The sequence below is a fragment of the Ursus arctos genome, unplaced genomic scaffold, assembly GCF_023065955.2.
Source record: "Ursus arctos isolate Adak ecotype North America unplaced genomic scaffold, UrsArc2.0 scaffold_32, whole genome shotgun sequence".
Lineage (NCBI taxonomy): Eukaryota > Metazoa > Chordata > Mammalia > Carnivora > Ursidae > Ursus > Ursus arctos.
The window spans coordinates 24,430,148-24,455,569 of NW_026623008.1; the positions used below are offsets into that span (position 1 = coordinate 24,430,148).

At 53.2% G+C, this 25,422-nt stretch overlaps 2 protein-coding genes across 5 annotated transcripts in view; both read right to left on the reverse strand.

The window, feature by feature from the left end:
* Positions 1–986: 986 nt before the first annotated feature.
* On the reverse strand, positions 987–22,289 carry A3GALT2 (alpha 1,3-galactosyltransferase 2). The gene is made up of 6 exons (XM_057305140.1): positions 20,229–22,289; positions 19,911–20,149; positions 3,748–3,831; positions 3,456–3,545; positions 3,047–3,184; positions 987–2,275 (listed from the first exon to the last, which is right to left on the reverse strand). The coding sequence occupies exons 1-6, from the start codon at positions 20,310–20,312 to the stop codon at positions 1,588–1,590; spliced, it is 1,323 nt and encodes a 440-aa protein (XP_057161123.1). The 5' UTR covers positions 20,313–22,289; the 3' UTR covers positions 987–1,587.
* A 93-nt stretch (positions 22,290–22,382) lies between these two features.
* The window catches only part of PHC2 (polyhomeotic homolog 2), a 110,151-nt gene continuing 107,111 nt past the window's right edge, over positions 22,383–25,422 (reverse strand). For all 4 annotated transcript variants that reach the window (XM_048221707.2, XM_057305139.1, XM_026516737.4 and 1 more), the window contains one exon: positions 22,383–23,761. In XM_048221707.2, the coding sequence (XP_048077664.2) occupies positions 23,607–23,761 (155 nt within the window). In that variant the 3' untranslated portion in view covers positions 22,383–23,606. The remainder of the gene's footprint in view (positions 23,762–25,422) is intronic.

Genomic DNA, 25,422 nt, shown 5'->3' on the forward strand with positions numbered 1-25,422 from the left:
CAGGAAATGGCTGTTCTTTTGGCAGTGGCTTTGCACTATGAACTTGCTGGAGAAGGGGCAAGCAAGGAGAGGGAGAAGCAAGTTACGTATTTGGGAGCACCACAACCTTTGCAAGGAGGGTGCCTGGCATCCCCACTTGACATCTGAGAAAACTGAGACTCAGCAAAGGTAAGAGACTTGTCCACAGTCACACGCAGAGTGAGAAGAAGAGAGATTCCCACCCGGATCTTACTAGCTTGTGCTCAGGTCTCTCACAGCCCAGGGGTGGTGAAGGTCGGTGTGGGTGGCCCTTGGTGAACACTGCAGGGTAAGGTGGAGGACATGTGCCCACCAGAGGAAGGGATGTGCCACCTCAAAGTCACCAAGCGATAACCTGTTCTTAGGCACACCTAGCCTGTTCTTACCTCTCGTCCAAAATCCAAGTGGCCGTCTGGGTTTTGCTAATCTAGTCTGGGCGGGAGGCCCTGGGGAACTTCCAACTGTCTTTGAGAGGGGAGAGATCTCTTACGTCACATCTTTGAGAGGGGAGAGATCTCTTACGTCACATCATCAGTGCGTGGAATCTGCTCGTAAAGATGATCAGATTGTAAAAACCATCAGGGTTGATTTATGCCGGAATTGCTGTCCTTCTGAGGAAGAGCGAGGCTGTTAAAAATGCAAGGTCTGTGAGAACACTACATAAAGGATTCAGGGGACCTGGGGTGAAATCCCACCCTCCCAGGGCCTCAGCGTTCCCAGCTGTCAGGGGACAGTTCAGGCGCTTCCATCTGCTGCCTTCCCGGTCTCCTTGGCACGGTGACCACCGTTCCTGGAGGGCCCGATGATTTCACCCCCTGCTCGGAGCCTGTTTCTTCCCCCTTTGAGGATGAAGACTCTGGATAGCAGTCATGGGTAAGGAAACGTCTCTCCCAGACAGCCCTATTGGCCCCACATCAAGAAAATGGCCTTTTTGTGGACATTGCCCAGGAGAGAGGGCCATAGAGACACTTTTGGAATAATTTTATTACAATATTACTTAAATACGTACAAACTATGCTTGAGGGCAAGGGGAGATGGAAGGGCAAAGCCAAGGACTCAGATGCCACCACGTCTCTCCCGCAGCAGCAGCTTTCTCCTGTTCGTCCAGAACCACTCTCTTTTCGGAGTGAGAGCCAGTCCTGGCTCTGCAGCTGCTGCCCGGACTGACGCACAGATTCTCTGTGTCCTTAGGCAGTTATGTTCCCTTTCTGTGCCTCGGTCACCTTATCAAAAAGGGGGCTGGGAGTTGGCGGTGGGTGACGGTAGCTAAACAGCGCTCCAGGAGGCATGGAATCTAGTAAGGTCAGAGGTGAAAAGTCTAGAGGCAGCCTGGCCGAGGCGCTACTGCCCATCGCCCTTCGTCGTAGTGGTCGGTCGCTGTTGAAAGTGGGGGAAAGGGGATCTTTCCCTTCCAGCGAGAAGCTCCCCAAAGGCCACGATGCTTCTTCCACCGCCACGACCCCACGGCCGGAATGGGCAGGGCCGTTTGCGTCCGAGCTCTCGCCACCCTCCGGGGCGCCCGCACGGCTTTGGGGGGGGGGGTGTCCTCCCTGGGCCTGGCAGGGGGGCCTAGTCGCGCAGCAGGGCGTACTCCTTGGGCGCCCAGAGCAGGCGCGGCCGGCGGATCTCGGCACGCCGGCCGATCTCGGGGCTCCAGCAGAACTCGGGCGACAGCACCTTGGCGGGCTTGTGCAGCCAGAAGAACTTGTTGAGGTGGCTCTCGTCGTGCCAGCGCGCCTCCAGGCCGCGCTCGCGGTCCTGCCGCTGGCCCCGCGCGCACTGCGCCGTCAGCCCGCGCAGCGCCGCCACGCTGCCCCCGAACACGGCCGCGTGGTAGTAGAAGTCGCCCTCGCCCGGCGCCAGCGCGGCGGCCGAGCGCGCGTCGCGCTCGTAGGGCAGCAGCCGCCGCGGCCAGTGGTAGTGCCAGGCGTGCAGCTGCGCCACCGACTCGGCCAGCACCTCGGGCCCGAAGGCGCCACGGAAGTGCTGGTCCACGTCCATGCAGAGCACGAAGTGCGCCTCGCGGCCCAGCCGCCCGCCCAGCGCCTCGTGCAGCGTGCGCATGCGCTGCATGGACACGTCCTGCCAGCGCCGCTCGCGGGCCACGCGCTCCACGCGCAGCCGGCGGCCCCGGGCCAGCGCCACGCGGGGCACGGCGGCCGGGCGCTCGGTGAACACGTAGTACACCACGCGCTGGCCCACCATGAAGTGCCGCTCGGCCGTCTCCAGGAAGCGCGCCAGGTACTTCTCCAGGTACCTGCCGGGCGGCGCGGGTCAGTCTGAGCGCCGCGCCGATCCCGATCTCGCTCAGGCTCCCCGCCCCGGTCCCCCTCCACTCCACAACCCTCCAACCGTAGCCTTCACGGCGGGCACGGATGATTGCTCGCCTCTGCTGCCCAGAGGGGCCCTGGGTTCCTTCCCTTGAACGTGGGCTCCCACGACCTGCCTGCGTCAACGGGTGCCGCGGCGGAGAGGCTCTGCCGGCCCCGTGGACGGCTGGCAGCGTTCGCCTTTGCCCCGTTAGGGCTCTGAGCCTTCGCTTACGAAGTCCCAGACCCTTGAGGCCGCAGGGACGTGAGGAAGCCCAGCTAGCTCCGCAGACGGCTGCGTGGAGGCAGGTGCCCCACCGGTGTTCAGCAGTCGGCCATCCCAGTGGAGGCTCAGACCCTGGGGAGCAGCGAGGAGCCCTTCCTACCGAGCCTTGTGGGAATTCCAGCCCACAGAATCCTGAGCTATAGTAACAGCTGTTTTCAGTCACTGAGTTTGTGACAGTTCCTTACATAGATAACCACGATGGTCCCTGGGCGGGTGTCTGTGCTGGGTGGGCTCCATAGTGCTGGTGTCCGGGAAGGAGGGAAAGGGAAAGGACGGTCCTGCCCTCTTCCTGGGAGTCTGGGACAAGAGGTGCTGTCTTTGACTCCCTCATCACCTTGGGATCTTGTGGCCCCCCAGGGTGCCCCACCCCTACGTCATATGCACACGCGTTCCATTCCCTGCCTGGACAGCACCACTCCCCTCCAGGCCTTACCTGCCTACAGCAAAGACAGTCAGACCAATGGTGAGGTTCTGCTGTAGAGCCTCTTGCTGGGCCACAGCTGGGTCGAAGGTGCCATCCCAAATAATGGGGGCCCCCCAGGAGGTACAGGTCAGGACATCAGGCCGGGCCCTGGCAGGGCGGGGATGGAGAGATAGGTCCATTCATCCAGCCATTTGGTGCAAGTTCACTGCCATCTCCCCAGTGCTGGGCCATAGGGCCCCAGAAATGGGTGTGACCCAGCGCCTGCCCCTAGAGATCCCTAGCCTAGATCCAGTACACAGGATTGGGAGATGTAGGACCTGATGGGGCCACCAGAAGGAGTACCTGGCCCTGCTGGGGTGAGGAATGTGAGGAGGGCAGGGACAGAGCCCTGGAGGGTGTGTGGGTGTTAGCTCCTTACCAGGGATTCAGGAGACCCGTGAAGTTGTCTCTCAGCAGGGCCATTCTGGCAGAAGGGCAGACACCCATGGGGATGAGGGCTTCCAGATGCCTGCGGGGTGGGGGCAGCAGTGAGGGAGGGATATGACAGCCAGCTCAGAGCCCTCTCACATTGCTCTTTACAGGGGGGGAGAGCCCACAAGGACAGGTGTGCAGCCAAGAGAGCCACCACCCACCACCCGCCCTTGGACGGGGCCGCTTTAACCCTGATCCTGCTGGTTCCCACGTTGAGTGCTGGGGGAAGGGGGTTGTACCTGACTAGAGGGAGCCCATACTGGAGCAGCCCTAAGAGGCCAAACGCAAGCAGGATCAGCCAGCAGAAGACTCTCTTCCAGGTCCTGGGTGGTGGGGAAGGGCGTTAGCAACTCATTTATATATACACATACATGTGAGAAATTATTTACGTAATTTTAATGTTTCATGTTATTTATTTTTTTTAATACAAATGTATCCCATTCGCATGGTACAGGCACTCAAAGGTACAAAAGAGTATGTACAGTGCAGTCTTTCCTGGTCCCCGCCACTCAGCTGCTCTGCGTGAAGGTAAGCCAGTACGACTCTTTCCTTGTGCCTCCTTCCAGAAGTGGTCTGTGCATGTACAGGCAAATATAAATACGGTAGCAATTCCTCCCTGCCCCCTTCCCTCCCCCGGCTCAGCGGGAGCACAGTAGATATGCTGTTCTGCACCTTGCATTTCCACTGCCTCCCCTGGCCACTGTCTTTGAGGTTATTCCCTCTCAGTCCCTGAAGTGCTTTCTCACCCTTTTCCCCAGCTTCAATATGCCATTGATTGCGTAAAGCTCAGCGATGAGAGCGAGGCCTCCCACAGCACTAGCTCAGTATACCCTGACTGTTGCTGTCACTATTACTCCTGGGCAGACCCCCACGAGCTCCTGGACAACCTCCCAACTCCAGTCTCGGCCCTACACATCCTTCCGAAGTCTAGCTCCCCGAGGCTCTTTCAAGAAGCCTGCCAGGTCAGGCGCTCCTGCCTCCTGGCCTTTTCGGCTACCCCACCTGGCCACGCCTCGGCAGCCGTACCTAGTAGCTCGCCCGGAGAGGCATCATGCGGTGGCGTGTGCGCGCTGTACCCACCTGCGCGCCGTCTCAGCACATGGGACCTCCTTCTGTTCAGTTGGCCAAGCCAGAAACCCGGCTGCTCCCCATGTCCTCCCTCTCCCTCACCCCCGTCTGCTGTCAGGTTGACTTGGCCTCCTTGATGCCCCCCCCTCCGCCGCTCAGCTGCTGCTGTGCCCCCGGCCCCCACAGTGACCCTGCCTGCCCACGTCTCACCGGGATCATTGTGGCACCAACTTCTGTGCTCCCAGTCACTTCCTGCACGGCCCCCAAAGCCATCCTGTAAAGTGCCCACCTGCCTTAACCGTGTCCACATCACATGACCAATCATCCAAGAAGAAATGCACGGAGGAGGCAAATACATGCGGAAATGTTCACCCTCACTAGTAACCAAAGACATACAAATTAGAACAGGCTGGCATGTTTTACCTGTAAAATGAGCTTTTTAAAAAGAAATAAAAACAGCGGCGCTGCAAGGATGCAGCGAGGTAGATGTACTCTTAGACTGCTGGCGGGGACAAAGGTTGCTAGATCTTTTGTGGAAAGCTCCTTAGCTCTGGGAACTGAAGCCTTCACTGTTCGTCCCCTTTAATCCAATCACCCCAACTTGGGGGAGCCCGTTCAAAGATCATGGGCAGCGTGGAAAAAGCTGATGCATCAAGATGTTCACGAGTTTCTGCTTATTCCTGCATTCACCCGATATTTACTGGGCCCAGGCTCAGAACCTAGCACTTGCTAGGTCAAGGATTCTGGGGTGAGCGAGGCACAGACCTCGTCCTCGGGGAATGGAGTCAGGAAGATGTGGGTGGCCAGGACGAGAGGGGATGGGTCAGATGACAGGCCACAAAGAGATGAATAGAACACAGCACAGTAAAGGCTGCAATTAGCATAAATACAAGATGCTGTGAGGGCAAGTTGGAGGGTGGCAACTGAGCCTTGACAAATGGGGAGGAGTCAGGGAGGCTTCCTGGGAGAGGTGGCCTCTAATGATGAGAAGTTATCCAGGCAAAGAAGGCAGCAGAGCAGGGAGGGAGGCCTATGAGAAGAAAACAACATTGTACAAAGTGAGAGAAAGCTAGGGGTGTGCATGGCCCTGCGGGCCATTCTGCAGGGTGGAGTGCAGGCGCGGAGTGGGGAGAGGTGAGGCTGCGGGGAAGCCAAAGCCAGATCACACCCCACCTGCATTCTAGGCTGAGGGGTTTGGGCTTCATCTTGAGGAACATAGGGAGCCCTGAAAGATACTTCTTCCAGAGAGTGATGTAGTTAGATTTTTATTTGAAAAAAAATATTGCATCTGAACTGTTGAGCCTGGACACTGGGGATGGGGGAGCATGGCTGGAGGCAGGAAGGCAGGCTCCAGGCCACTGCCAGCCCTCGGGGGGTAGGGGGGAGTTATCTAGTGGCGGTGTGAGCCAGGGTGGCAGTGGTGGGGTGGGGAGGAGTAGGGTGGTGAAGGACTGTCAAGGCAGTGGGCTGGGCAGGACTTGGTCATGGTTCGAGGGCCAGGGGCTAGAAGGAGACAAAGCCTGAGTGTCCGGTGGGGTGGGGAGAGGAGTGAGTGGAGGTGCGGTGGTGGAGGCAGGGGGCAGGGGTGACTTCCCAGAAGTGTGGCTGGAAAGAGAAAGGAGGATGGGAACTGGAGGGGGCTGAGGGGCTGGGATTGGTGGAGGGGCGTGTGTTTCTTTTATGAAAGGCACTTGGGCTTGGTTGGATCCTGCCTGGAGGCAGCATGGAGAAGGCCTTATGTGGGCTGCGGAAAAGGCCCCAGCAGCCAGCCCACGGACTGACTAAATAACCCTTTACTGATGACTCTGTGGTCACATGGAAAAATGCTTACGCAAGAAGCTTCAATGAAAAAAAGGCAGGTTCTAAAACTGATGGGCAGTATCATAATTTAGCAGGAATTAAAACATGCACCAGAAAGTAAGACTAAAAAGGAAAACTTAAAAGTGTCTATGGAGTAAGTTACAGTAGGGTTTTTTTTCCCCTTTATTTTTCCCTTCCAGTTGTTTGTAATGTGCTTATATTGCTTTTTTAATGAAGGAAAAACACAGAGTTAGCAATTTAGAAAAACAGCAACCACAGCCTTCCTACTGCCGGCAAGATCAAGTCTACACCTCTTAGCCCCGTCCAGGGAGCCTTGAGAATCCGGCTCCTTCGCTGTCACATTTGAAGTGCTCTCGCCTGAGCTGGCTTTCCCACCTCTAGAGCCGGATACTCACCGCGGGCAGACCAAGGACGGTCTTGCAGATTTGACAAAGCAAATGGGCGTCAGCAACCGCAGTGCTGACGGGCGGGGAACTGGATGAATGAGCGACAGAAAGCATCTGTGCCACGGAGAGCAGCACGACCCCCAAAAAGGGCGAGGTGGATGTATGCCTAACCTCTGGAAAAGAGGTCCCGATGTATTAAGTGGAAATGGAAGTACCGGGAGTGTAGACAGAAGCAGATCTCACTTCCGGGGGGGAAGGCCCCTGCACGTCCGCGCCCAGGCATTTACGGACGTGCCTGTCTGCGGTCTTGTGTAAACAGGCAGGAGAAGCATTGTCCGGTGGAAGTACAATGGGAGCCACACGTAGAAACCGAAATTCTCTAGTAGTCACATAAAAAATGTGAAAAGAAGCCGCTGAAATGAATTTTAATAATACTTTAACCCAATAGTTCCAAAATATCCTTTCAACATACAATCAATATAAAAATTACGGAGAGGTTTTATATTCTTGTTTTGTACTAAGTCTAAATACTTCTGTTGTAATTAAAGAACAACAGGCCCCAAACGGAGTCACTCCTACTAAGCCCCGATCAGCGAACCAAACCGGTTAGCACTTAACCTAAGTGCAGCGGAATTTGGCCCAGAAATGTACCTTCAACCGGTCAGTCTGGGATTACTGGTCAGCCCTAGTGAGATCCTCTGCCTGCTAGACCCCTGCCCTCCCCCAAAGGAAAGTGACCCTGCTTGAAACAGTCCACTCTTTGCTAGAAGCTTCCTTTCCTCCACCCCCTCCTGCCTAGAAAAGCCTTCCATTTTGTACAGCTCCTCGGAGCTCCTTTCTGTGTGCCGAGATGAGATCTGCCGGATTCATGAATCATTAAATAAAGCCAGTTCCGTCTTCAAATGTACTCAGCTGAATTTTGTTTTTTTAACAGATTGGGTGGCACTGACGGGATCAGAGGAGACTCTGGTGGCTTTGGGGACAGTGAGAAACACAGGCATGGTACCCATGAGCCCTCTGAATTCTTTCTCGCTGTTTCTGAGGGCCTCGGGTGAGTCCCCCTGGTTCTGAGCTCCACTGTCTTGGCATCAAGCTCCGGATCTCATTGGCTCTCCAGTCTGGGGCTGGGCAGCTTGAGCTAGCAGAGGGTTCCACCCCGCACCCAAGCCCCAAGCCCTCGGTTTAGTTGGCAATCCCCCCATCTGATTGGAACCCCCAGCACTTTGGTTCTGTCCCAGATTCCACCCTGGGGCCCGCTGGTGGCAGCTGCAGGTCCCCGATCGTATGGAGTCCGTCTGTAGTCCCCATGCTTTGGGCTCTGTGAGTCAGGCCTCCCCCCGGTCCCCACTTCCACACTGGGAATTGCTGGTGGTGCACACAGGCCTTCTGTCTGCCAGTCTGCAGATGACTGCTGGTGTCCGCAGGCCCACGGCTGTGGTCACTGTTGGTTTCTGTTAACACGTACGTAAGGTAAAGGCTGTTGCTAGTGGGAGTCTCAGAAGCCAAAAAGCTGCAAAAATTGGTGGGCGTGGATCAAGCATTTAAAAACTGTTAAAGCACTTGCTACCTAACCTGAAAACTCATGTGTTACGTTAGGTTAAGGTACTAGGTCTCCCACCAACCTCAAAGTTTCCTTGCAACAAGGTACACTGTAAACATCACACGGTCCCCAATCCAGCAGCACATCCCCGTCAGATATTAGTTTGGTTCTCAGAGACCCAAAGGCTTTATTATTATGACACATAATAATAACTAATAATGATAATGGCATCCGTAAATTCCAGAGGCGAGCACACCATCTTCCAGCATGCTGACTTATTTTATGTCTAAGAACTGCGGTTCTGAAAGCTACCGATAGCTACAAAATGGCACAGTCTTACTAAAGTAACCTAGAATTACGGTTGCCATTATGGAGAACGTTCCATTTAGACAAGATCCCTCATGTAAGAAGCGCACGTACAAACAGGGGTTCCCAGGGGTGCCTGGGTGCTCAGTTAAGCAGCTGACTCTTGATTTCTGCTCAGGTCATGATCTCAGGGTTGTGGGATCGAGCTCCACATTGAGCTCCACGCTCAGCTTGTCTGCTTAAGGTTCTCTCCCTCTCCCTCTCCCTGCTACCCACTCTCTCGCTTTCTCAAATAAATCTTAAAAAAAAAAAAAAAAGGTAAGGGTTCCCAAATTGATCAAACCAACTGAGTGGCATACCTACTTTAACTGGTGTACGAAAGCTTTCCAAAGGCTTCAAGATTCCAGAATAGCTTCATGAAAAAAATTCACTGCAAAAGGCCAATGAAAATTTAGATACAAGATCATAAACGAAAGTCTGCCAAGCCATCAGTCTTACAGCTACAAGGGCTGCAAGGCCAGAGACTTAAAATAGCACCTGGGCCTCCCACGTTGCACCTTCCTAGGGGCCCATCATTAAAACGCGGCCCAGGGATCAGTTGTAATCAGTGGAGAAGCTGGAAAAGACGTTGTCCTCAAAGGCCCTGTGCAAAATTTCCAACATCAACGTGAATGTCCTAGTATCTACCTCCAAAGGTGGTCCCCCATATAGGCCCCTTCCAGAGCTGACAGGTCTTCCAGGGATTCTCTCCCGCACTGCTACCAATAATTCCTTCAAACAGGAAAGGGGAAACCAAAGTTAAAAATGGTAACAAGTGGCCAAATTCTGGTAGATACTGGAATTAGACCCTCTACTTTAAACCTCACTCACAGGGCGCCCGGGTGGCTCAGTTGGTTAAGCGTCCAGCTCTTGATCTCAGCTCAGGTCTCGATCTCAGGGTCGTGAGTTCAAGCCCTGTGTTGGGCTCCACAATGGGCCTGGAGCCTACTTAAAAAAACAGACCTCACTTGGGGCCTGCAAGTGGGATCCTGGGAAAGACTGAAAGAAGCCGGCTAAAGGTGAGAATATCCTTACCAGAGTCAGCTGTCCTGGATCTCTTAGTATCCGGGAGAAAGAGAAAAACAAGTTTTCACATTGTCCCTTCCTTCCCAAATCCAGGCCATTGGTTATGATCTTGGGGAATGGCTCTAGATTTTGTGAAGATAGTATCTCTTGCACCCTCGTTGAGGATACCTCTTGGGTTCATGGGGTTGTTTTGTACTGTGAGTTTGTCCTGGCTGAAACCTGGCAAGATATTTGAAAGGATTTATTTTTTTAAGATTTTATTTATTTATTTGAGAGAGAGACAGAAAGCGTGAATGGTGGAGAGGAGCAGAGGAGAAGCAGACCCACCGCTGAGCAGGGAGCCTCTCGCAGGGCTCGGTCCCAAGACCCCGAGATCATGACCTGACCCTAAGGCAGACCCTTAACCAACCGAGGCACCCAGGTGCCCTGATATTTGGAAGGATTTAATAGCTCTGTGGTCATAAATTTGGGCAAATTGGAAGCTGATATTCAGAGCCGGATATGAATTTTTTCTAGACTTTCTCCCTTAAGCTAAATGTACTTGGTGGGAAAGAAAATCTTTCCAACATGGGTGGATGGGCATGTCAGTCCTCGGAGGTCCTCCGGGCTACAACGCCTTTCTCTGAGGAGTTAGAAGTAACTATCCTTATCCTGCAGATCTTTCCAAGACCGGAAATGCAGCTCTAGAAACAACCCAAAGCCCACCCATTCCGGGGCGTCTGACTGGCTTAGTTGGTAGAGCACGGGACTCTCCGGGTCCTGAGTTCAAGCCCCACGTTGGGCATAGAGCTTACTTTACAATGGAATGGAATAGACTAGACTAGACTAGGGGCACCTGGCGGGCTCAGTTGGTAGAGCCTGTGACTCTTGGTCTCTGGGTTGTGAGTTGGAGCCCTAGCCCCACATTGAGTCTAGCGATTGTTTAAAAAAATCAAATCAAAGTCCACCCTTCTTTTTGACAATTAACCTCGCCCCTATTTGTCTCCGAAGGCCTGTGAGTACTGTAAAAATTCTGGCCTAAGGGAACACGTGTCCTTCTTGGAGGAGTCTGCCTTCTCCCCCTGTGCCTTTGAGAGGTAATCTACCTAGCCTCCGCCCAGGAACTCTCCTCTTCCGGTTTCCGCCACCTCCTCGAAACGCAGACTTCTGGGAAGTACAGTTGACCCCTGAACAGGGGGTTAGGGGCCCTGATTCTCCCCCCCCCCACTGCAGTAAAAATCTACGTATAATTTTTGACTCCCCCCAAATTTAACTGCTAACAGCCTACTATTGACCGGAAGCCGTACTGATAGATAATATAAACAGCACAGACTTCGTATGCTGTGGGTATTATATGTTGTGTTCTTACAGTAAAGTAAGCTAGAGAAAAAGAAAATGTTACTTGAAAAATCATAAGGAAGGGAAAATATTTACAGTCCTGTTTTTATTTATTGGAAAAAATCCATCAGAAGTGGACCCGTGCAGTTCAAAGCCATGTTGTTCAAGGGTCAACTGTAATTCTTAGCAGAGGGGGAAAAAAGGAGGAACGAGGTTTGTAAAACATAGAAACGGTTGTAGACATTCCCTTGCCCCAAATCTAGTCCACAGCTTCTATCCGATTACTTGTCAAGGACAAATACAAATCTTCAGTGTCTTCTCCAGAAATACTAATAAAAAGCTGTAGCCATCAGAGCAGCTAAGCTTAACTTATTCCAGCTCTCCTTTTATAACCCAGTGAATTTTGTATTATCATCCTGGTTTCGTGGCTGAAGTTTTAATTTTTTATTTTTTGAGAGAGAGAGAGAGAGAATCGTGAGCAGACTCCACACCCAGCGCGGAGCCCAACTCAGGGCTCCATCTTGCCGTGCTGAGATGGTGACCTGAGCCGAAATCAGGGGTTGGAAGCTGAACAGACTGAGCCACCCAGGTCCCCCTTGTGGCTAAAATTTTAAAACAAAAGCCGTAACGTCTCTGCATCCGTCTATGCGATCAGAGTGTTCTAGAAGCGTGTATATTCTATCACCAACAGTACTGCCAAAATTAATTTGTCAAAGAGCTCTACTTAACTGGCTTTAAAAAATTAAGCACTTCTATGAATTAAGTATTCCCGAAATTCTCAGACATGTAATAGAAAATAACCTGAATGCTTTTCAGGTTCATGGGATCTGGGAAAATATTCAGTATTAAAGCTAGTTTAAGTTTGGCTCAATTAAAATGGGTACGTCTTTAGAGTTATCAGCATTAAATACCAAACAGACACAAAACTTTTATTCTCCTTGGGTTTTACTAGTAAGTTCATATCTCGGTTACAAAATTGGTCAGCCTGAAAAATAACCCAGAATGATAACCGACTTTGTCCAATGTCTATAATGACGTTTCTGCAGGTAGTCTTAACATAACTATTAAGAATAAGTGATTTAAATCGATATAAATGGGATAAGAGTTTCTAGGTGAACTTTCCAGCAAACAGTTTCCAAAATCTTCTGACTCCTCAAAACCTTAAAGTCTTGCTAACTTAAGTGATGAGTTAAGTCAAATTCATTGAGTATCTAGACCATCTCAATATAAAATAAAATAAAATAAAATAAAATAAAATAAAATTAAATTAAATTAAATTAAATTAAAAAAAATAAAACAGCATGTGCCCCATTGGAAAATTTATTAGGAGGAACATATGCTTTTAGGAATATGAAATATATTCATAAAATTGCCAGTAACAGCCCATTCACAATTGTTTAAAGCTACCAGACATAATAATGTTCTCTGTATGAAAGGAAAGCAGGATGTGCATTTTTGGTAAGGAAGGTACGAGGAATGGAAATGTATTTTTGTTGAGGGAAAAGAAAGTAATTTTGTCCTAAAAGGAAGGCTGGTTATTCGGAATGGGAAAGAGAAAAAACAGGATGAAATCTGAATGTAAAAAAGACGGTGGCAGATGGTGTGTAGAAGAGGAATCTTGGGAAGAGGATTTTATGTGTGGTCAAGACGGCTGGGCAGGAGTGAGTGTACATTTAACAAACGGATTAATGAATGTTAATCCCCAAAGCGAAAGCGCACAGGTACAAAGTTAGAATTGGTTTCCTCTCCGTTAAAAGGACGAAGTTTTCTTAGACTATAGGTCTACAGGTGATAAGAGATTGTACAGGTTTTTCTTTACCTTTAAGTAACCTGCCTGGAAAACACAGACTTTGTGTCCTCTCAAAATAATTTCCCACGTGTCATATCAGATCTCCGGGTACTTAAGAAAACGCACGCTTCTCTGTTAGAAAAGCTCGGGGCTTGTTTCTGTTTTAGGACCCTGAGCTCTAGGTATTTGTCTGCAGACTCTCCAATTGTCACTATGGTTAAATAGATTACCAAGTTATGCTTCACGATGACCGACGATCTTATTGGACCAAGTTTTTTAAAACCCCTCTATATTTTTGGGGGCGCCTGGGTGGCTCAGTTGGTTATGTGTCTGACTCTTGATTTCGGCTCGGGTCATGATCTCAGGGTCCTGAGACAGAGCCCTGCGTGGGACTCTGCGCTCAGCGTGTAGCCTGCTTGAGAATCTCTCTCCCTCTGCCCCTCCCCTCTTAAAAAAAAAAACCACCAAAACCCCCCCACAAACCCTTTGATATCTTGTACAAACTCTGTGCCCCACAATGTAATTTTAAAGGAAGTCTTTTTTAAAAATTTTTTTCTTTTTAGGGGCGCCTGGGTGGCACAGCGGTTAAGCATCTGCCTTCGGCTCAGGGCGTGATCCCAGCGTTATGGGATTGAGCCCCATATCAGGCTCCTCCGCTATGAGCCTGCTTCTTCCTCTCCCACTCCCCCTGCTTGTGCTCCCTCTCTCGCTGGCTGTCTCTATCTCTGTCAAATAAATAAATAAATAATCTTTAAAAAAAATAAAAAAATAAAAATAAAAATTTTTTTCTTTTTAAATTTTTTTATCATTATATTTTGCCAATTTTTTTTTAAGATTTTATTTATTTATTCAGCAGAGATAGAGACAGCCAGCGAGAGAGGGAACACAAGCAGGGGGAGTGGGAGAGGAAGAAGCAGGCTCCTAGTGGAGGAGCCTGATGTGGGGCTCGATCCCGTAACTCCGGGATCACGCCCTGAGCCGAAGGCAGACACTTAACCGCTGTGCCACCCAGGCGCCCCATATTTTGCCAATTTAATTACAATATGTGTTAGCGTGGATCTGCTTTTGTTTTTGTTTTTGTTTTTAAAGATTTCATCCATTTATTTGACAGAGAGAGAGACACAGCGAGGGAGGGAACACAAGCAGGGGGAGTGGGAGAGGAAGTAGCAGGCTCCCTGCCAGTGGAGCAGGGAGCCCAATGTGGGTCTCGATCCCAGGACTCTGGGATCACACCCTGAGCCGAAGGCAGACACTTAACAACTGAGCCACCCAGGCGTCCCTAAAGGAAGTCTTTTTAACCTGAAAGTAACTTTGAGATTTTCCACAGGATCCTTGGAAAAACTGCAAAAGAATTATTCTCTCTCCTTACAAAAAGAGATGTCAAACTCATTAGGCTTATTTGATGTGCTGAATTAAATGGGAAGCATTGTGAAATACGCAATTGGAAGTCTTCCTTATGTGGTGTTTGTGTAGGTATGTAAGTGTTCCAGAAATTATGTGAAATTCCTGGAAATCTGATATGTCCTGGTTATAATGTTACCAGTCAAAATCCTGGTCATTATCTTAAAATGTGGTATGTTACGGAAATAATCAAATTTCCTTGTCAATTCTATTTGACCACAGCCATTTTTAAGTCCTTTGTCCTTTACAGATGGTACGGTTTTACTCTGATGCGTTTACAGACGTGTGTTTCAGCTTTAAGGAGATTCAGTACAGGTTTCTGATAACTTTAAGATCATAAAACTGAAATGGGGAAAAAGTTCCCGAATTAATAAGGAAACTGGATTCAAGCAGAGCAGGTATTAATTACGTGGGACTGAACGAACAAGGGGTGTGATCATAATTTTTTATGTCTTTTTGTCTGACACATTGCTGGTTCCTTAATGTTTTGTTTGTCCGTATTTAAGGAGATCTTTTTACAGCAATTCAGTAAAGTATACCTCTGTAAACAAAGATGAAACATTTACTTTTTTTTTCCCTACCCGATCCCCTCCCGAATTTGGAAATTCTTGAGTATTCTTTTCATGGCGATATAGTTATTTGCCTAAGTTCTACGAGGATCTGTTGTAATAAGACGCGGTTGGAAGCATTGGTTATATTACCAAGGTTTTGACTGATACGAATTCACCCGAACTGTAGGGATTTCAGATAAAATTTAATGGTGAGTCCTTGGCTTGGCTTCCTGCCTCAGAGACTTTTAAAAGTTCAATCTGAGATTCCTTATGAAAAATCTCAGCGAAGCGTCTTAGGGGGGGCTTGTACAGTCAACTGCTACTCTTACCGCACTTATATAAATAGGTCGACTTAATGCACACGCACTAGTTTTACTGTGATTATATTTGGCAAATAGGGATAATTGCAGAGAGAAAAAAATATGTTTACGCTTTGTAGACACTAGATTTTAATCCCATTCCCTGTCGTTGAGGTTCTGTGAAATGCCTGAATAAATGCCTGTGAGATCCTGAATTCTTCTAGTTTCTTCAAGTATCTGGCTACGACTGTCCGAACGAATGTTTCCAAGTTTCTCCCACCTTCTGACTTGGAGTCACGGAGCCCAGAGAATGCCCTGAATCTCCTTGGACGGGGCTAGCCCAGGTCCTCCTCCCTACCCCGATGGCAGCCCGACTGCAGGGACTTGAGCCTCGGGTACCCATCTCACAGCTAAAGAGGGCTCCTGGCCTCTGGGCCTGCGCGGATGGGACCTCCCAGTCAAGCGCACAAGGAGGAGAAGTCGTTGACACCCAGGTGGACGGCTCCCACCCAAGGCAGCAGATCGAGACTTCCGACTTTAAGGGCAAAACCGTTCCTTCTTTTCTTTCTTCCCTTTATTCTAGCATTGGCCGGGAAGGACAACACCTTCATCTGTATCTCCTGGGCCACTGCTAAAGGGAGGTACCCTTTCGGACTTGTGGATTTGTCTTTACAAACCCTGATCTGTCCGGGAAGGCAGAATCCACGCGCAATGCCACCTCCGCGGGAGCGGTTTGTGCTCTGGCAGGGTCTGTCTGTGTGGCGTCTTCGTTCCCTCTGGGCCTTTGAATGCCTCTCATCTAAGAGGGTGAGCTAACTGTGCCCCTACTGTCACCAGCAAACCCAGACAGCCCATTGGTCAGCTCCCCTATATTTTCGTGTCGAGTTAGAGAGGACCTACCAGGAGGCTAGTGTGATTCAGAATTTGCTTCCTTTGGTGGGTCCCTAACTCCCGGGGGCGAAGTGAATACAAATGAGGCTGTGATCCGGCCACGTTCCTTAACTCTTGAAAGTACAGCAAAAATCCATTGTAGAGCTGTAGCCACACTGTGAAAATCCTTAGCCTCCCTGGCCAGAGTTGTTCTTCTTTTTAAGATTTTATTCATTTATTTGACAGGGAAAGAACAGAGTGAGAGAGAGGGAGCACGGGTGGGGGGGCAGAGGGAGAGGGAGAAGCAGGCTCCCGGCCGAGCAGGGGGCCCCATGCAGGGCTCGATCCCAGGACCTCGGGATCACGACCTGAGCCGAACGCACACGCTTGACTGACTGAGCCACCCAGGCGCCCCTGCGCAGGGATGAACCCTTCTGGGGAAGTTGAAACTCAGTTCCGGAAGAGCGCTGAGCAAGCCACGTGGCTTAAAACGGTGACCCCTTCTATGGGGTCTTTCTTTGCCTTACTGATTCTGATGGATTTGGGTCTGGGGGCCCAGGGCTCCCGAGTGCTCTCTAGACAGAAGCGTCCTGCTGATGATAATCGCAGTAGTAATCCGGGGGCACCGTCCTCTCTCGGAAGCTTTACACGCACGTTCGAAGCCCCTAACCACCAAGCCAGTGACCTCCCCGAGGCTGGAGCATCAGGAAGGGAATGAAGCAGATGCCCAGCTTACGAAGTGTGAGCCTCAAGTCCCGAGCTGCAAGTGCCACTCAGAGGAGCAGCCCGAGCGGGGAGAGCTTTGCAGGGACGGCTGGGAGTCTGCTCCAAACGGGGGAACTGTTGAGAAGCATCGGGCCCGAGCGGAGCCGCTCAGCGCGCTTTGCCCCATCAGCCAGCCAAGACCGAGCACCCAGCGCAACTGCGGTTCCAGCTTCTCCCAGGAACTTCTAACCAGTCAGTCTGGAATTACCTGGTCAGCCCTAGTGAGGCCATCTGCCTGATAGACAGCCCCCCCTCGCCCTCCCCCAAAGGAAAGTGACCTTGCCTGAAACAGTCCACTCTTCGCTAGAAGCTTCCTTTCCTCCATCCCCTCCTGCCTAGAAAAGCCTTCCATTTTGTACAGCTCCTCGGAGCTCCTTTCTGTCTGCCGAGATGAGATCTGCCGGATTCATGAATCATTAAATAAAGCCAACTGGATCTTCAAACGTACTCAGCTGAATTTTGTTTTTTTTAATGTTGTCTAACAGAAGAAAATAATGTCCGTTTCTTCACACTCCTCTCTCATCCGGCTTCCCCTTTGGCTCAAGTCACCCTGTGGGCCACCCCTACTTCTGGCTGATTGACTTTGACTCAGGGGTTCCCACCACCCCCTCCTCGTGTGCCATGATTTGCTCACAGAACAGCTCACGACACTCGGGGAGGCACTTCTCTTCCATTTCCTGGTTTATTTATGACCCCCCAGATCAAGTACTACATACAGTGACGTCCGGGGGGGTCCAGAGCTCAGGGGCCTCTATCCCCGCAGCTGGGAGGTGCCCCCCTCCCAGCATCTGGGTGCATTCCCCACCCCGGAAGCTGTCTGAACAGTGCCTTTCTAGAGTTTTTACAACCCAGTTGTCAGCCCCACCTTGCCTCCCTGGAGGCTGGGGGTGGGGCTGACAGTTCCAAGTCTCTACTCCATGGGTCTTTCGGGGGTTAGCCCCATCCTGAGGTCTACCTTAAGTCACCTTAGCATGAACTCAGCTGTGATGGGGGGGGCTTATTAGGAATAACAAAAGACGTGTTCGGTGCCGGGAGCACAGGGAAAAGACCAAAAGTCGTTTTAAACCACACCCTCGATCAGAGTTCCCTCCTGGACCTGGGGTGGGGCTGAATCCCTGCTCCGGGCCTCTGGTGGGACTGTCCTGGGTATCGTGGGTACAGTGACAGAGGACACCTGGGGGTATTGGTGCCACCTGCTCTCTCCACTTGGATGTCTCCCAAGCAGCTCACATTCAATGGTCAAAAAGGAAACCTGCTCCCCACTCAGGTCTCCTCCATCTTGGTCAATGACGTCATGATGTCCTGTGTTCTCTGTGACTGGTCCCAGGTACCCGAGAGGGACCCGGTCCCCTCCCCTCATAGCTGTTAGTCACCGAGCCATCTTGTTTCTGCCTCCCCCCCCAGAGCGCCACGCTCCCTTGTCCCCCCCCCTCCGCAGTGTGCCAGGCTCCCTTGTCCCCACCCCCAGCCATTCCCACCTCACTGCTTCTCGCCTGGATTCCCTGCGTCTGACTTGACTTTGTATCTTCCCCACCTCTGTTTGCCCTTATTTTCCTACCAACCACCACCAAGCTCCGGAGACTACTTTAATACCCAGCCTCCTTGTGACACCTTCCTTGACGCCCCCCCAACACCTGCCACCAGGCACCCCTTGCACCTGCGCAAACCTCTACTCCAGCACGTGCCCAACTAGACGCTGGACCTCTGCCCCACCAGCTGTGGGGGCCTGTTTTCTTGGACTTTGTATTCTTGGTGCCAAACCCGAGAGCCAGCCTTGTGGTCGGTGGCATTAATGATTGTTCAGTAACGAATGAAGCAATGAACGGCTTCCTTGTCTTCTCTTTCCCCAACTGCGTCTCCTTCTTAAGACTGTTTGCTTCCATGTTAAGTCTACAATCTTTTACGAACAATCCCGGACATTTACGAGGCAGACCCCTCGGCCTGCGGAGGGTTTTATGGCCCTATCTCACGGAGGTCTGCCCACAGGCCCGTGAAGGAGGTGCCGATCGTCTCCACCTTAGGCGGAAACAGAAGCCTTACGCCTTCTGAGGCTTCATTAAGCCTTATGAGGCTCAGGGCGTTACATCACTTGCTCAGGGTCACACAGCTGGTTAAGCCGTGGAGCTGAGGTTTGAACTTCGGTCTGATTCTGAAGCCAGAACACAGCATTTGGGGCTCCTTAAGACCTGGCCCCGGCTCAGCCCTGAGCCTCATCTCCCAAGGGTCCCTGGCCGTGTTGTCCTTCCCCAAGGCACCGCACGTTCCCCCATGTCTCCTGCAGGAAGCTCTCTCCCCTCCCGCACCGAGGGGTGCGGCAAGGCACCGAGCCCCGGGAGGGCGGGCGGCGGCACTACCCGCGAGGGCCCCTCCGGTAAGTCTGTGCTACCGGGGCAGGAAAAGGCTGGAATCGACCTTTCTCGGCCCCCAGCTGTCTTGACCTTTTAGCCAGCCCCCTCCCAACCTGGAGGGGGTGAGGGCGGGAAGCTGATGCTTATCGTGGGCACTGGGCCTCAGCCAGGGCAGCCAGGCGGAGCTGGCCCCAAGTGGCCTGGCGAGGGCTAGGAGGGCGCCCTGATCTAGGCCCGTAGTAGGCACCTGCCTGCTCCTGCTGCCTCCTCCCAGGCCCCTTAAGGGGGCCCTTAGCCCATAGGGGCCTCTGCCTTACCCATTCTTGCACATGCCTTGCTCAGCTATTTTCAAAAGCACACCCTCTGCCCCACCTCCACCTGCAGAAGGGGGTCCCTCAAGCCTAGCCTGTGCTCTAATCCCTACAACCTCCTGGCTTTCAAGAAGGGGTTGAAGATCAATCATTAGTTCTTAAGTGGGAACAGGCTTCAATCCTGGACGGTCAGTGCCAGCGGGACAAGAGAGCGCTCTCGGCTATGGTGGGGGACACAGCCCTCGGTCTTCTTTCTGTCGCTCACCAAGGGGGCTCGGAGCTAAGGAAAGCAAGGGGAGTTACCCAGCTCTCTTGACAAGATCCACGAGGTCTCCTAGGATGCAGTCTGCCCCGCACCCCACTCTGCCCCACGGACCGTCTCTACCCCTCGAGTGATATCCCCTTTCAGCATCCCCTTCTCCCAGGGTCAACATGGCTCAGCTGGTACTCAGCGGGCCAGCCTCCGTGCCTCGTCCTGGACTGTTCTGGCCACCAGGCTGGACTCCTCCCAGGTCAGATGTCCTGCCCCATCTTCCCCCACACACTAGCAGTGTCCCCAACTCACCTGAGTCTCTCCTTGAGAGCCATGTCGAGAAGCTGGCAAGACAGTCGGCCAAGAAGAACCCTCCAGCTCGGAGCCAGGGAAGAAATGACTAGTTCCTGGTGACTGGGACAAAGCGGCTCCTGGCCATCTGTCAGAAACCACACCCACAGGCGCAGGCAGAGATGAGCTGCCCCGAGACGGACTCCCCTGGGGGCGGTGCCTGCTGGAGGAAGCTGGCCCCAGGATGGGGGGCCAATCACCTGGAAGAAGGTGGATCTGAGTAAGGCCAGCTCTGGTTGGCCGGAGGCTGAGCTCTTATTTTGTGTTGACCTCTCTTACCTGCCCAGGGTCCCTGTGCTCCGCCGGGTCTTGGATCCCTGGGTGTCCTGGAGCCTCTGTGGGTCGGGCTGCGGTGTTTGCCATCCTGGGAAAACCCTGTTCTGCACGGAGCTTCAGCCAGATCTCAAGGGCACTGGTTGCCTGATTGTGACCTTGGAAAACTCACCATAAAATGGGGTACACACACCAGTCACCCAGGACAGTGTAGGAGCCCGCGCAAGCTCGAGGATATGAAACGGTTCTGTGAGGTTTACACTGGGCAGGGTTTTTAAAAGTGCAGATTGTGAGCCTTCAGAAATCAGTTTTGTGGATCATGGATCGTGACCAAGGTTTAAAATGTATGAACAGGAAGAGAATTGAAAAGAAAATATCAGAATGTACGTAAGGGTAGGTATTGTGTTGGTGCTTCAGATATCTATATTTAAGTACGTGTATGAGAGTGGGAAACGTGTTTTTTTTAAAACCGTGGCGCATGATCAAAAAAACGTCTGCAAACTTCTATGTAAAGTGTAAACAACAGGAACAAATACAGGTTTTCCTGCTCTCTGAAAGAAGTGTTCTTTGTGAAAACTTCCAGCAGCAGAAGCGACGTAAAGTGAAGACAGTTTAATTTAATCGTTAATTTATGTGGGAGGTTTTTCAGTGTTCCAGACCTGACGAGTAAGCCGTTTTAGGCTTTCTGCTACTTCAGGACGCACCTTGCTAACAGAAACACAAACGGAGGTGCAGGCAGGGGCTCCCCGACAGCGCGCAGGGCCTGGGGGCTGAGATGCCCAGCGGCCCGGGAGGGAGCGCCGCCTCCAGCAGCGGCTCGCTGCCCAACAGGCGCTGAACAAGGTATTTTCACTTTTTGCCTTTTTTCAGAGAAGCAAAAACCCTCTGGGGATTTGTCTTGGTCCTGAAAGCAGGGACTCAAGTAGGTCTTTTGTGAAAGCGAAGTGGCCTAACCGAGCTTTCGCAAGGGAGGCGATGCCTGGGTTTCGAGCATCACCCTTCACACACAGAAGGAACGGGCCGCGGCAGCCAGGCCCCTGCCCTTCACCGCATCCTCGCCCCCGAGGAGTTTCGGGGCCCTCCTCCCTTGCCACACAGGTAAGAACAAACTCGGGAGAGGCCCGGCTTTGACTTTCCCCATAAAGGGAAAGGGGAGGGCGGTTCAGGGTGCAGAGACTTACCGAGACCCGCCGGGACCTCAGGGCGCCTGCCTAGCGGGGCCCCACACCCTCCCCCTTTCCCGGAGCCTCGGGCCCTGGCCCTGGCCCCGCAGCCCCTCCAGCCCTGGCTCTGCCCTCTGGGTCATTAGAACCACCGGCCGGCTCCTCCTCCTCCCGGTACTAGTTACAATTTAACTGGCTTTCCAGAGGGGTGTTATCGAACTCCTGGAAGTCATTGTGCCTAATCTTCCTGGGCCCCACCCTTGGAGACGGATTCGGCGAGCTGGGGCCCAGGTCTTGAACCCATGTTTTAAACAGGCAGGAACACTGCGGTAAGGAAAAACCGGAGGCCAGGTTGCCTCCCTCCTCCCTTCCCCAGGCCTAGGAGCAGCGTTCAAGGGACTTGAGGCTCCCTGCGAGCAGGGCAGAGACTGCTTTGCTCACCACGAGGCCTGGTTCACCGCGACCCCTGCCAAACTCGCGTCCACCACCTGCAACCGCTCCCCCCCCCCACCTCTGCCTGCGCAGAGCCGCCGGTCTCTGCTGTGCCCTCTCTTCTTTATTCAAGGCCCAGGCATCACCTCGGGGAGGACGGAGAGGACGGTGACTCTAACAAGGAGCTAGCCCAGCATCCAAACATGCAAGTGCTGAGTGAGCCAAAGCCGACCCAGGGGCTTACCCAGGACACCGGGCTGCCCAGCGGCAACCACCGAAGGGGTGCGCTCCTGGCCCGACAGCATCATGTCTCCCCTGCGGGAAGGCGGGCGGCGGGGGCCTCAGAGCTGAGGGGCTCCGGAGGCTCCCGTTCCAAGGGACACCTGTGAAAACGAGGCCGTGTATGCATGTCTCGATGGGGCTAAGGTCGCCCTCAGACGACGGGACCCCAGCACAGCGCGGCGGGCACGCTGTCCGGTTAAGGAGATCGGCCTACCCCCGACCCAGGGGAGCACGCCTCGCCTTCTGGAGGAGAAGCAGCCCGTGGAGAAAGGCACCAGAGAACCAGATTTTACAGATTTATTTTTAAAAAACAAAAACAAAAGGTTAAAAAAGTCCTTCATTTCCAACCCTGCCTGGGGGTGTGAGTGGGGAATAGAACGAGCTGAGAAAGGTGCCCCCTCTTCCCAGGGAGAGCCCCGCTCTTCCCCCAGGAGCCTCCGAGGGCAGGGCAAGTCAGAGGCAGGCCCTCGCCCTTCCTGCCCTGCCTCCTCCGCAGATAGCTCAAATTGCTAGCAAGTTCGAGAGGCAAAGTGTGGAAGCGGGAGGCCCGAGGCTGCTTTCTTCACGGCAACGTCACCCCGGCTCTTCTCTGCCCTCAGACGTTCTCTGGGCCCCCACTCTGGGGCTCCCAGGGCGGCCCACGGCAGCCCCCTTAATGCCGCCTGTGGCACAGCAGGGCAGTCGGGGGACTTCACAGCGTGGGGAGGACTCCGGAGACCGCGCGCCCACTCTGCGAAGGAAAGCCGTCTGAACTTCGCCGCCTTCCGATCTCGCCTCTCTGCACAGAGGCTGCCCTTCTTTTCTATTCCCCGTCCTGAGGCTGAGTGGAGTCCAGGACAAAGCACTAAGTGGCTGTTTGCTACAAACACCTGGAGATGCCAGAGGGTGGCTCTGGGCCCATCTGCCAGTCCAGGCTCCTACACAGTCATCCAGTCACACACACAGCGTTAAGGCGTCCGTGCCAGCAGGCGTGGCCAAACCGGGCCCAGCTTCTCTCTCTCCACCTGCGGACGGTGAAGGGGGAGAACCCCCGGCTGCTTCAGAAACGGGCTGAAGGGGGAGAAGCCGGCAACGGAAGAGTTAGCCAGGCCTGGAGAAAGAAGTGGGAGAAAGGCAGGCAAGGGCTTGCAAGGCCTCTATCCAGGCCCGACAGCTGCCCTTGAAAGTAACCCAACTCTGGTTGGGGAGCCCTGACCGTGTATACCCCCTGGAAAATGGGGGACAGAGAGAGGGGAAGAGAGCGGGGCTAGAGTATTGGGACTTTGGAGGAAGCCAGTGCTATCAGTATTTACAAGCATAAAGCCCCATCTCCTGCGCCACCTACCTCTCTGCCCCTCCCACAGAAAGAAAGGCCCCTGAGAGCCACCGAGGGGGTGCCAAGACCTCCTCCCCAGCCACGCCCCACGGGGAGAGCCCTTCCCTCCGACCGGCCCCGGCTCTGGGCCCCAGGAGTGTGTGCGCGGCTCCGCTCGTCGGAGGAGGAGCCGGCCGCAGCCGCAGGCCGGCCCTAGGAGTCCTTGAGCATGCTGATGCGGGCATAGATCTTCAGCGCCGGCCCCAGCTTGATGTTCATGGCGCTCATCAGGTGGTCCTCCTTGAGCAGCAGCAGGGCTTGCCCGTCGATCTCCTGGGCCCGGAACTCCTCCGCTATCTCCTGGCAGCCTGAGGGGGACGGCAGCACGCACGGGGTCAGAGCTGCTGGCGCGCACGCTTGGCGCTCACCGCCCGGGAGATGCGTGACCTCCTCGAACCCTCCTGACCACACCTCGAGGGAGGCTGTTTCCTGTGACAGCCCGGGAGAGGCTAAGTGCCTCACCCAAGGGACCCGCGTCTCTTATGTACACATGCCCTGGTCAGAGGCCCCCTCGACGAATGGGCCCGGCCGGGCAACAAGGAGCTGTGGGAGTGACAGCATGTGATTTCCAGGGCCGGGTCACAAAGGGCACAGCGGCTGCCACCTTGCTCTTCCAGAGAGTCTCCATTGGAGAAAGCCAGCGACCATGTCATGAGGACACTCCAGCAGCACTCAGAAGAGGCCCACGTGGAGAGGAACTGAGGCCGCTTGGCACTGTGCCATGTGAGCAGGGCACCCCGGAACCGGGTCCTCTGGCTCCAGACCTTCGGACAACCGCGGCTCTGGCTGCCATCTTGACCCCTTGACCCACATGCAGCTAAGCCGCGTTCCTGACCCACGGAACCTGGGGTAAACCATGACACTCTGGGGTAATGAATGCAGATTCTGGTTTCTGGAAGCCTGGGGAGCGGCACCGGGTGGGAGCCGGAAGGACTCTGAGGGGAGTGTCAGTGACGTGTCTAAGATACTCTGAGGGGCCAGACAGCAGTCTGATGGCCTGTGAGGAGACTGGATGAGGCTTCAGGGAAAGGAAACTGTTTCTGGAACTTGGGAGAAATGGATCCTTGCTGGGAAATGGAGAAAACGTCACGACCCTGCTGCGGGTGTAACACGTAAGTGTAATGTGCCTCGCGGACGGAGCCATCTAGTGGAGGATGTTTCCAGCAGAACACTCAAGGCTCTGCCTGGCTTCTGACCGCTGGGCGCAGGAAAACGAGGACAGACGAGGCAAAGGCGAAACTGTTAGAAATCAAGGAGCTAGGATTTGCTCGTTTGAAAATCCCTGGCCTCTCCAGATTGCAAACGATGCCAAAACTAAGAAGTAGTTTAGGCAAAGATCAAATCCGGGACACAGGTGAGAAAATATGGTCTAGAGATGGAACTGAGGGCGTGGCAGATCTCTTGCCAAGACCTTAGAAGCTCTCGAAGGTGCTGCCTCAGAGAACTCTCGAAGGATTTTATGGGCGTGCCTCCTGGGTCCTGGCCATTCAACAGCCGAGCTTCAAAGATACTAAGGGCACTGTCCTTCACTTCTGAAGAAGCCAACAGAGAGGAAAGCTTACCGTGGAGCATTCTGGGTATGGTTTTTGTCTCATGGAGTGAACCCCAACAAGATGCATTGGAAGCCCACCATGATTTTGAGACAACTGTACTGGCATAACCACTGCTTGAACCGGAAGGGTCCGAGGTCATAGAAAATGAAGAGCAGCAGAACAGGCTGAGAAACTAGTCTGCTGGAAGCTCAGGCTACGTTGCCTGGGAAGGGAAGGAGGACTCAGAGGGTGGATACAAGAAGGAAAGATAATCACTCCCAGGCTTGGAGTCATAATCAGGGAAATGCCAACATGTGCCCTGCCGGATTTCAGAACTGGGACGATGGGGGAGTCCTGTATGCCCCCGCACCATTCTCCCCTTTATGAACGGGCGTGCCTGCCGCGGTGATCCTGTACCTATCCCACCATAGCTTGGG

Bases quoted from the DNA above. Each gene is read 5' to 3' on its own strand.
- A3GALT2 (XM_057305140.1), bottom strand. From the start codon at position 20,312: ATGGCAAACACCGCAGCCCGACCCACAGAGGCTCCAGGACACCCAGGG. The intron at 3,546-3,747 runs GTACAACCCCCT...CCCACCCCGCAG, and splicing joins TATGGGCTCCCTCTAGTCAG to GCATCTGGAAGCCCTCATCC. The intron at 2,276-3,046 runs GTAAGGCCTGGA...GCCGCCCGGCAG, and splicing joins ACTGTCTTTGCTGTAGGCAG to GTACCTGGAGAAGTACCTGG.